This window comes from Sapajus apella, unplaced genomic scaffold, assembly GCF_009761245.1.
Source record: "Sapajus apella isolate SASKATOON/1434 unplaced genomic scaffold, GSC_monkey_1.0 scaffold1, whole genome shotgun sequence".
NCBI classification, from domain to species: Eukaryota; Metazoa; Chordata; class Mammalia; order Primates; family Cebidae; genus Sapajus; species Sapajus apella.
The window spans coordinates 58,940,252-58,952,808 of record NW_022436941.1 but is presented as its reverse complement, the minus strand read 5'-3'; the positions used below and the strand labels follow the sequence as shown (position 1 = coordinate 58,952,808).

Below are 12,557 nucleotides of genomic sequence, written 5' to 3'. Positions count from 1 at the left end.
CACCTACGTCATCTGTATCACCTGCACCACCTGCATCACCTACACCATCTACATTATCTTATCACCTGCACCACCTGCATCACCTACATCACCTACATCACTTACATCATCTGTGTCACCTACACTACCTGCACCACCTGCCTCACCTACACCACCTACATTATCTGTATCACCTACCCCACCTGCATCACCTACACCACCTACATCATCTGTATCACCTGCACCACCTGCATCACCCACACCACCTATATTATCACCTACACCACCTGCATCACCTACATCACCTACACCACCTACATCATCTACATCATCTGTATCACCTACACCACCTGCACCACCTGCATCACCTACACCACCTACATTATCTATCACTTGCACCACCTGCATCACCTACACCACCTACATTATCTGTATCACCTACACCACCTGCATCACCTACACCACCTACATCATCTGTATCACCTGCACCACCTGCATCACCTACATCACCTGCACCACCTACATCATCTGTATCACCTACACCACCTGCACCACCTGCATCACCTACACCACCTACATTATCTTATCACCTGCACCACCTGCATCACCTACACCACCTACATTATCTTATCACCTGCACCACCTGCATCACCCGCACCACCTACATTATCACCTGCACCACCTGCATCACCCACACCACCTACATTATCTGTATCACCTGCACCACYTGCATCACCCACACCATCTACATTATCTGTATCACCTGCACCACCTGCATCACCCACACCATCTACCTTATCTGTATCACCTGCACCACCTGCATCACCCACACCATCTACATTATCTGTATCACCTGCACCACCCACACCGCCTACATTATCTGTATCACCTGCACCACCTGCATCACCCACACCATCTACATTATCTGTATCACCTGCACCACCTGCATCACCCACACCATCTACATTATCTGTATCACCTGCACCACCTGCACCAGGTCCATCAGCTGCATCACTACCTCACTCTTGGCCTCTCCTCATCCCCTCCAGTCCACATTGCACATGTCAGTCAGAGTAACCTTAACAAAATGTACATCAGACAATATGATTCCCTTAGGCAAAGCCCTCTGGTGGCTTCCCAGTACCAGAGAATAAAATTCACCCATTTAAATTGGCTTAAAAGAAGCTCGGTGATTTTGCCTACTCTCTGATTTTACCTCCCTTTCCTGTCCCCATAATTCCTGGGCTGCAGCCACACTGGGCTGCTTCCCATCTCTCCATCAAGCAGAGCTGTGCCAGCCTTTTCAATCACTGCTCTTTCTGCTTGAAACACTCTTCCACCAGATCTCCACGTGACTCTCTCCTTCTCTTCATTCATGTCCCAACTCCGTGTCTCCTCCTTAGAAAGCCCTTCCCCAGCCTGAACTAGCTAATGTGCCCTTTCTCTCACATGGGCCTAGTCACCCTTTTTCTGTTCAATATTGGAATTTACCTTATTTATTTGCTTATAGATGATATTGCTTGTATGATTTATTATTTATTATGTTTGCCTCTTCCCAGTAGATCATAGGTTCCTATGAGCAGCCAATTATTTTCCTTGTTCACAGAAGAAAACTCCTACCCATTGATTGGTGCAAAAATGTTCAGTAAACATTTTGTCTGACCAAGCTGGGCTAGCTTTGTGCTTCGTGGTTTCCGCCCTTCTTCCCACCCTTCCTACCATTCATGCTGTAATGGTAAAACCTACTGTGTTTAGACATTAAAACCTTTTGTATAAATTATTATATATTAAATATCGAGGAGAAGAAAATGGTCTGTTTTTGTCCTCCTAAAATTCTCTAATTTGGCTTCTCCAGAACATCTCCGCTAATTCGGTGCCACCCCCCACTCCTCGCATACACAGGCAGATGCTCATTCACAACTGAACACGCTTTAAACACACCCTGTCCCCCCAAAAAAAACACACCCTCCCTAATAAGAAGCTACCACTCACTCCCCTGCTCCTCATGAGTCCACAGGCAGGCCAGGCTGCATGTGTCAGTGGGAGGAGCCTGCATTTTAGAGGCACTTATCTGGTCATAAATCCTGGCTCCTTTACCATCTGTGATCTTAGGTGGATGTTGGACTTCTCTGAGGCTCAGTTTCCTCATCTGTAAAAACAAGGGATATGTTTTTATGGAATGATGGGAATTAAATAATAGGTTCTCAAAGGTTCTTGATAAATTTCATTTTAAATTCAATGTGTAATCATTCCTTTAAGAATCTAAACAACATATGTTGTTTAAAAAAATCTGTGAGATCAATTTAGTTGACAGTTTTAGTTACTAATTTCCTTGAAAAATGAAAGCAAAGGAAAGATATTGATTTTACCATTCTTCATGTATTTTTCATCACAAATAATGATAGATCTGCTGAGCCTTTTTCCCTCAGTCTATAAGGATGTGTATTTTTTTGTGTGTGGTTACAGTTAATTGCAGTTAGAGAAAATCTTAGGTTAACCTGAGTAAGGAGATGAATGTAAAAACTGAAGGATAAGAACACATCTCTAGAAAGGTAAAAAAAGACAAACATCCACTCTGGTGCCTTTGTTAGTTGCCTCATTAGCATCTTGCCAATAACACCTTTAAGAAACTACCCCTTCACATTCTGGCCATGTGCTTTGAGTGGGAACTTACCACCCCTTATCCCTACCATTGTCAAATGATGAGTTTGTAGAACGCCTATGATGCAGTTCATGTCAGCAAAATGCAAGGATTTGGTTGGGGGCCCTAGGATAGAAACATCCTCTGTCATCACTGGAAGTTTCCAGAAATAATGCCCTCTCATCCTCTGGATGATGTGTGGTGAGATTATAAGACTAGATGGCCTTACCCATCTTTTCTGCTTGGCAGTGAGACAGAAATGATGTCATGTGCTTCTGAATCAAATGAGATCTGATTCTAGAACTGTCACTGTCTCCAGATATGTGAAATAGCAATTCCCTTTTTACTCCAAGCCAGTTTGAGTTGGATTTTCTGTACCTTGCAAACAAAAGATTGCCAACTGATACTCCATTAAGATGGAAGCAATTAGGCTGGGCGTGGTGACTTACACGTGTAATCCCAGCACTTTGGGAGACCTAGGCAGGTGGATCACCTGAGGTCAGGAGTTCTCGACCAGCCTGGCCAACATAGTAAAACCCCTACTAAAAACGTCTCTACTAAAAATACAAAAAATTAGGTGGGTGTGATGGTGGGTATCTATAATCCCAGCTGCTTGGGAGGCTGGGGCAGGAGAATTGCTTGAACATGGGAGGTGGATGTTGCTGTGAGCCAAGATGGTGCCATTGCACTCCAACCTGGGCAACAGCGCGAGACTCTGTCTCAAATAAGTAAATAAATAAATAAATAAATATGGAATTAGTTTAAAAGCAGTTGAATATGCCAGTAGATAACTACACCAAATGTCCTGCTCTATCCAGACTAAAGTTGAGCTTCTGTAATCATAACTATTATCCTAAATTACCTCTCAAGAAACAATATGTCAATTCATAGACTCAGTGAATACTGTTACCATGATTTATGTATATGAAAATCCACTTGTCTGCATTGACCAATTATTTTCAGTTTATTAGATGTGTAACCTTGAACAAGTTACTGAACCTCTTCATGTCTAGGAAAATGTTCTAGGTTGGTTCAGTGGGCAATAGGCAGACATGAGAAGTACTTGAGCTGGCGGAGTAACAAGTTAAAAGGTATTTGGGAAGATGATTCTGGGAGAGATAGGCACCTTACTTATATTCAGAGTTTTGAGTTTTGTAAATTTGGTGTCTCACTTGTTTGAAAACCATCTCCTCCCACTTTAAAAAGCAAACTTCATGAGAGCAGGGAGCATCTCTCTTTGTTCACTCAGCACATACACAGTATCTGGATGTAGTAGGAAGTGCTTTATAGATACTGATTGAATAATTGAATTATGGATAGAAGGAGAATATAAGAACAGAGAGAATGAAGAAAGGAAGAATATCTCAGAGACAATAGCTGCAACCCATATGTGCAGCACACAGCATGGCAGCCAGAGAATGGAAAAGAGGGGATAAATCCAACAGGCGACTAGGCCCATGTGAGAGAAAGGGCACATTAGCTAGTTCAGGCTGGGGAAGGGCTTTCTAAGCAACAATAAATCTTAATGATCTTTTCATAACAGCAACCAAAGAGTAGAAATGCAATTGTAATCCAAGTGCACAGTAGTATACAAACCAGTTGCATGATTTTATCTTGCCTACAGTTCTTTAGAAAAATATCTACTGGGCAAAACAAAGCGCATTGATAACATTGATGCTATTGGACAGATTATGTCCCATTTGTATGAAATGAAAAATGGTGCATCACTGAGATGGCATTCTTAATTCCCAATTCTTAATTCCTAATTTCTCCCAAATTGTCCTTTGGGGCAATTTAGAAATGCCCCAAACCGGATGTCATCTCTCCAAGAGACATGCCTGTAGCAGTTTGATAAATCAAGTTTTGTTAAAGGTGCTGCTGTATACTCATTAGCTGTGATTGTTTTAACTGTGCTGTCATGGGTGACAAGAATAGCTGATCATGTGTTCCTGCTTACATAGACATTGAGGTCCATGCCAACATGCTTCTAATCAGACATGCCCATCTCACCACTTTTCACAGTCTTTAAAGCTATGCAAACAATTTTCTACAACTTACCAGAGTTTCTGCTTATAAGCCACCACCTAAATGGAGAGCTGCTTGGACAATGTTTATTTTAAAATTTAAATATGGTCTACACTGCTAATTGGTGGCAGTAACCATGTGGAAGCCATTCTGTCCTAAAATCATAGATCCGTCCCCAAGAAGTCCTTGTGCCATTTTCTGGAAAAGCAAATAACAAATGTTTTGGGGGCTTTAGACATCTTTCACATGCACAGCACAACCCAATTCTCCATAATCCAGGAGAATCTATTGTATTAATATTGCACATGTGGAATACATACCATATGTTTAGATTAGAGCTAGCTAATAGTTCTTATACCTGAAATTCTTGGTAGTGGTGATGGAAGGGTGGAATGGGGATCATCAGCTTCCTGATTGCTGTGCCTATTGATCCTTGCTTATGTGGACAGTGTGTGTGTTTTGTAATTTTGGTTTGTGAGCTATTCTTCAGGGGCTTTTTCCATGGTGATCCAGGCTGAGGTGTGTGTTCCTCTACAGAGGTTTTTCACGTGCTTTTGTTGGGGTCCTCAGGGTTATCACTGGCCTAGGCCACTTTTTATTTTAACTTCTCCTTAGATGGGTAGACCACACAATTGTGGTTCAACCTGAGCCTCCAGCCTGCAGGAGGTGGGCTACGATGATCTGTTCTTGAGGAGGACATTTCTGCCCTCTCCCCTGACCCCACTGAGGCAGAGGCAGACAAGTTTCTTAGTAGTCTCCTTTTGTAGGTAGGAGAATTTTTCCCTGTTACACTCTTTTACAGAGCGATCATCCTTTGAGAGTTCCAGGTTTATGTGGGAGTCTCAGTTCCCATCTCCCCATCCCGACTTCATGAAGGCCCTAGGCTTCTTCTCCTGAACCATGTGGATGTTATGATTCGAACACCATGATACTGACCACCATCCCTCCCCTCAGGACAGCCAGCGCCAGTTCAGAGACTTGTTCTGCTTTTCACATCCCTCTGTGTATTTGACCATGGAAAATTCCTTACTTTCTTGAGAGCTCAGCTATGCATTTAGAAGGATATTTGTTATATTTTACTCAGAATTTCTACGTTTTTACACTTGATCTTTGCCAAAAGGCTGAGAAGTGATAGAATTTCTACGTTTTTAATAACAAAAGATTTTTTTTCCCAAGATACTTCCTCTGCCAAGAACACATCGTCACCATCCTCTGACAGAATTAAAATGTCTACTGGTGGGTGGAAGATGCTGTCTACATTCAAAGAGGAGTAAGGAGAAGGGGCCTCTGGCCTTTAGAAACTTTTAGATTTTTTTTTCTCTTAACTCACTCATAAGCTCCGAGAATTATTCTTTCAGTCATTCACTCAATTATCCTTACAATCATAGATCATTCAATAAAACTTAGTTCCTACTATCTAGGCTTTCATTTTCTGCAAGTACATATTGTGTACAGCATCTGCTATGTGCCACACAGGTGCTCGTGCCCAGCAAGATCATACTAGATCCCTGTCTTCATGGAGGACACAAATATTAATCAGATAATCACATCAATAAGTATAAAATTGCAAATGTACTAAGTGCCAAAAGGTAGATGTGTGTGGTGCTGTGAGATATGTAACAGGGACTTTGCCCAGTTCAGGCTGGAAAGTGCTCATTTGAAGAAGTGAATTTGGAAACAAGAGTGGCTTTCACTAAGTTAAAAGAGGATTGATAATTATTCCAGATAATGGAGCAGTATGTTCAAAGGCCCTGGGGTGAGGATGAATGAAAAAAGACGTATGGTGACATGGAAGAAGAATAGAAAAATATGGTTTCAGAAAAGGCTGAGAGGAGCTAGGCAGAAATCACCAAAGACCTTGTAGTTTGTGTTAAGGAGTTTAGTATTTATCCCAAGAGCCATCTAAAGAGCTTTAAATGCCAGAACAACACATCCTAATTTTCTTTCTAAGATCCTAAAAGATCTTTCTGACTTCAGTGAGGAAACAAATTTGGGGAGGCAAGAGTGAGAATAGAGACCAGTTGGGAGGCTGTTACAGTAGACAGAGTTGCGGGTAGCTCATCCGCCATTTTGACTGTGTAGATGGGAAGACATGGGACAGATCTGAGATTTATGTAGCAGGTAAAATTATTAGGAAACAGCAGAAAGATAGGACAGGAATAATTCCAAAGTTTCAGGCTTACATAACTGGAGGGAGGATAGTATTTCTTTATTGAGATAGGGAACACTAGAAGAAGACAAAGTTTGGTGTAAAGGTCATGGATTTTTTAAATCAAGTTTGAGGCGTGTTTGAAACATATATATAACAGGAAAATAGAAGGAGACAATTGGATATTGTGTATATGGATCTGGAACTCAGAAGAGATCTGGAGATAGAAATATATGACTAATCTGCTTGTAGGTAATCATTTAAGTGGTAGGCCTAGATGAGATTTCCTATGGAGAGATAGGCTGTCCCCTGGATGTAGGAACACAAAGGTTATTGATATGACTTTAGATGGGAGCTGATTTGTTGCTGAAATGGGATGAAAAGCTCGGAGTAGGATGTAAGAGAATAGGAAGTGAGGAAACGAAATCAGTGAGTATAGACAACTCTTTCAAGAAGTTTGCCACTGAAGTTATATAAGGCTTTAATGGATGCTTAAAGGAAATTTGATTTCATTGTGATTGGAAGGCAGAATCTTTTAAAACAGGATGTCAGTGGAAAAATATTAAAATGGTTTATTGATAACAAAAAGGTAGCCAAGTTAGAGACATCAGCCAGCACAGAGAAGACTCAAAGGCACTGAACCAAGATTGAATTGTAATCATAGCTAACATTTATTGCAGTCTCACTGCTGTGCTAGGTGCCATTACAAATGTTTAACATGTATTACAAGTCTGAATCCCACAAAACCTCTCTGAGGTAGGTATGATTACTGTCTCTCGAGGAACGTGGGAAACCAGAGAGACAACCCAACTTGCCAGGGTGGGAGAACAGTGATTTGAGAGCAGGCAGTCAGGTTGTGGAATCCATGGGGTTTTTAAAAATTTCCTTTTTAATTGACAAATAATAATTGTAGATATTATAGTCTTTTGGAGTACAATGTGATGCTTTGATATATGTTTATGTCATGGAATGATCAAACCAAATTAACAAATCTATCACCTCACATATTAACTATTTGCATATGTGTGTGTGGTGAAAATCCACTCTTGTAATATTTTTTAAGTACACATTCTTAGCAGTCATGCTATACTGCTTCTCAGTATAGAGCTGCAAAGTAAAGTATTTGAATCATCCATGAGCCAAGATACGGGCTCGTCCATCTACAGATATTGAAAATGTTATCGATCGTGCAGTTACTTTGAGGCAAAGTATAAATTAATGCCTACTCAAATACTTGGTTAAAATTCCTTCGTGATTGTGTGTAAAGGGTGGCAGTAAAAAAAGAAAAAGAAAAAGAAAAAAAAATGCTTCTTGGCTTTGTATTATAGAGCAAGACAGACATAAATGGAAGTGTCAGGAGAGCAGCTTTAGCTTTAATCAGTGGCCTTTAAGAAATATGTGTGCATTGTTCATTTAATTGCACCTATGACTGCATGGGGGCCTCACTGCTGAGAGTGAAATAGGTGAGCAGAATTCACAGCCGTCTGAAGCACTCACACCTCTCTGCCAAGAAGTGTCATCTGTGAGTTTCATTAACCAGTGTCCTAAAATATATGACCTTTTCCGGGTCCCTGGGGAGTGGCTTTAACTGCAACCCATGTGTGTTTCTTTTCCTCCTAAGGCTTTAACAACACAGAGAGAACGTGTGATAAAGAGTTCATCATACGGAGAACGGCTACCAATCGAGTGCTGAATGTCCTCCGTCACTGGGTCTCAAAGCATGCACAGGTAAGTCAGGGCCCTCGTTGATTACTGTCAGGGATTTTTAAAAATCACCTTTTTAAGTTGTGACACATGTAAGACACCTCCCGATTCTTTGGAGTTGAGTTTAAACCTTGCCACTGGAACTTAGGAAGGGAAGAAATAGGCTAGGCATACAGATGAAAGCAGACACACGTGTCTTGCCAACATCCACTGTTTCAGATCTGCAAATGACATGGCACGGTGAAACGGGGCTCCCCTGTCCCTGCCTCTTCTGAGGAAACAGCCCTTGCCCATGGGCACCTGAGCCATAGAAAGGCCACTGTACTGTACCACCTACCCTGGGAGCACCTTTCACAGGGTCTACTCTCTAAGTGGAGCTATGCTTGAGAAGCTGCCAGCTGTCGGCACCCCTGCCCCCCACCCAACTAGAGGCAAGCACCACAGTGCCCCAGAGGCAGACAGCAGGTGTCTCCTGGAGGTCAATAACACTCTGGGATCCGGTCAGGGAGTGCATTCTGGAGATATTTTGCCTCATGCCCTTTGATGTATTGGTTCCCAATGCTGTTTTTAAATTGCGTTACACTGACAGGACACCCAATTGTGATCTGTTTATGCGTTTTCAGTGCAAGTTTGTAGAATTTATTTGCCTTTTGCAAAACAAATCAGGCGCCACTGTGTTCCCCTGGTGTGATGCACACATAGTGCTTTTCTTACCCACTGTCACATGCCAGGCAGTCCCTCCTGGACGCGCACCTGCCTGGCACCCTGCAAGGAGCGTTTGCAAGAGAGAATGGGGCCCTGCATGGCTCAGAGCAGAGCATGTGAAGCATATATTAAAAGAAATATAATTAAATTGTCAGTCCACTAATGAGGCTCATGTGTTATAACAGAAAAAGAGAAGGTATTCCCAGGTCTTTATTATTAGGTTGGTGCAAAAGTAATTGCAGTTTTTGCCTATATATTCTCAGAGGCCGTCGTGTGTCTGCTGTGTCGTCGTTGGTAATGACAGTCTATTCAATAGGGTCATCATGCGGGCAGGCTCCTGAAATCCCTGTGGTAAGAGAATTTACTAATTAGGAAAAGTAGAATTTAAGCCTCACCACAAGTAAGCCCATAAAAATTCTTAAATATTAATTAAAATAAAGATAGCATACTAAAGAATGTAAAAATTCCATCTTACATACATCTTAAATAAATAAAAAAAGTTTTTTAATCCTATACGAGTCAAATTCCAAGAACCATCTTAGCTCATGAGAAATGTCTAGTCTCTTCCCTGTAGTCTCAGTGAGCTACTGGTAAATCCATTTTGCCTCACTGCAGATAAAACACTATCACGAATTTTAGCATTTACAACTTTTCCACTGTCTGATGGTCCATCTTATTCTTCTCTGATTTTTTTACTCAAGAAGCTGGACATTTGATTCCTGGGGCCCACAGTGGCTTCTAAGATGCAAAGTAGCTTCCACAGACAAGGCCGAGCTGGTCCTCTCACCTGGCCTCAGCTCCGCTCCTCCCTTCCAAATCTTCTCCCCAAAGCCCTCCAGCCTTGCTTCCCTATCCACCTGACTTCCCTTTTCTCAATCCCCAGGGCCCTCTTTTTCTAATTATCTCAAATAGTAATCCCTCCCAATTCACATAAAATTTTTACAGTTGCTACAAAAATACCCCAAAGCGAATGACAGTATGCTGAGTGTTTTTTATTTTTGGTAAAGAAAATTCCTAGATGGGAGAGATTCATGTACGGAAGCCCTCGTTTACAATAAAGAGTTATACAGTAAAGTTTGCCACCTGATTTGGCAGCTGAATTGTTTAGGCATTTCAGATGCTTTGCGACCTGAGTGACTGCAGCTGTGCTTCTACATGAGCCAGCACGTCCACTCCAGTTCCAGTTAGAAGGATCCTAGCTCCTCAGACTCTCCCTCCAGCAGAGGCATAGGTGAGTGATATAAACAGCTCAAGGATCCAGTCTTCTCTTCCGACCTTACCATTGTGTAAAATACAGACCCTGGCTATTTCATTCACTCATGTGCCCAAGGAAGTCTTCCCACGAAGTCTTTCCTTACCTCCCCTGTGTGTGTGAGTGGGCCTCAGGGACTGTGGTTGGTTATCCATGTCCTGGTGTAACCTTGTCATGTGCATCTCCTGTCACCTTCCTCATCCTCTGTATGAGCACATGACCACGGGTAGGACATTTCTGTGAAATGTCCACTTATTGGGAATTGCTTCAGGGCATTTTTTTTCTTTTTTGCTGGCTTGAGTGTCCAGGTTCCCTTTCTTCCTTTTACTGACTCACTTATGGCTGCCTGGTCATCATTTGTCCTCCACAATGGGCAGTCTGAGCAAGTCAAGGCAGGCCCTTGGTGATGGATTGGTAAATGGTTCAGACAGAGCGGCTCTCAGTTCATGGTCCTGGGGCCTCCTTGTGTGCCTCTTCTCACCACCTGTGGGCCTAGCCTGAGCCATTTCATTCAGAACACGTGAAGGTGGCCCTGGCTTTATGGAGCCCAAGCAAGCTGACTGTTAATGGTGCTTAAAGAAAGAGTAGGGCCGGAAGCAGTGGCTCACGCCTGTAATGCCAGCACTTTGGGAGGCCGAGGGGGACAGATCACCTGAGGTCAGGAGTTTAAGAGCAGCCTGGTGAACATGGGAAAACCCCATTTCTACTAAAAATATAAAAAGTAGCTGAACATGGTGGCGGGCACCTGTAATCTAGCTACTCAGGAGGCTGAGGCAGGAGAATTGCTTAAACTCGGGAGATGGAGGTTGCAGTGAGCCAAGACCACGCCATCACACTGCAGCCTGGGCAACAAGAGCAAAACTCTGTCCCCCCACGCCCCCTCAGAAAGAGCAACAGCCTATCTTGGTATCTTTATCCAAGTTGATCTGCAGGCCTTTACTCTCCCAAGGCAGCATCTAACTATAGTTGGGACTGCTGGTCCGAAAACCTACGCTATAATCCGACTGTCAACGCACCCTCACCCTTATTGTCTTTGGTTTTCACATCATAAAGTGAAGGGCTTGGATAAGATGATTTTTAATTATCTGATTCACTTTTTACTAGTTGAGTCCATTTCAGGAAGAATATATCAGTATCGTGGCAACCTGATTATTTTGAATCAGTAGCTTTTAAAAAATGAGTAGGAAGTTGAACTCATCTCAAAACTACAGCCAAGCATGGTAACAATTACATTTTTTCTCACACGGTAAACTACCCAGAGAGGCCACTTCGATTTCTAGAAGCAGAAGTATGGGGGTAGGGGTTGGTTCTCCAGAGAAGTGAGAGTGCCCCAGGATACCACCTCCTAATTCTACCCTCATGTGGTGCTAGGAGAGCATTTCTTCTAGAGCCTTCTAGTTTTTTCTTTAGTTAATATTTTGGGAGGCTTCTGATGTCCCCTTTTTAAAGGGTTCTAAAAATCTTCATATGTGAATACTTTCTGGCCTATTGCTCCTCATTTTGTTACACATTCTCAGTCATTTGTTGCCTTTCAGTTGAAAGTGAAGCCACAGGCCCAAGCTGGGTTTCTGCCATGTGCCTTGTCTATAGATCCGCAGAGGGAGCGGCAGCCCAGAGCCAGGGTACCAGTGTTCTTTCTCCAGCTCTGCCACTGTAGCTCCTATGGGGCCCCAAGCTGGTCTCTCGGCCTCTTTGGGTGTTAGCTTCCTCTTCTGAAAATGAGAACAACTGTCTCTGCTTTACCTCTCCCAAGGATGTGATGAAGTTAAAGGTGATGTTGAATTAAGCATAGAGCATGCTATTGATGTGTGCGATGAAATTCCTTTCAGCTGCCGACAGGAGAGATGCACTGTTCTTCGCCCTGCAACCAGCCTGTAAGCTCCTTGCTTGTCTCATTCACCCTTGGATCTCCTTTCACATAGTTCTGCAATGCTGACCACACGGCAGATGCCCAGTTAGCACTTGTGAAATTGAGCTTCTATTTTAATGTTTCCATTGTTCATTCTTTCCTGGAGGTCGTTTTCTAGACTTTAACATTTCCAAAGTCAGCCCAGACAGATATTAGAACCACTAATCGATCAGAAATCCCGGCTGTGTGTTTA

At 42.6% G+C, this 12,557-nt stretch overlaps 1 protein-coding gene across 1 annotated transcript in view; it reads left to right on the top strand.

The window, feature by feature from the left end:
* The window catches only part of RASGRF2 (Ras protein specific guanine nucleotide releasing factor 2), a 272,235-nt gene that overhangs the window by 212,069 nt on the left and 47,609 nt on the right, over nt 1–12,557 (top strand). Inside the window, exon 18 of the mRNA XM_032277037.1 lies at nt 8,416–8,522. Coding sequence (XP_032132928.1) covers nt 8,416–8,522 — 107 coding nt within the window. The remainder of the gene's footprint in view (nt 1–8,415; nt 8,523–12,557) is intronic.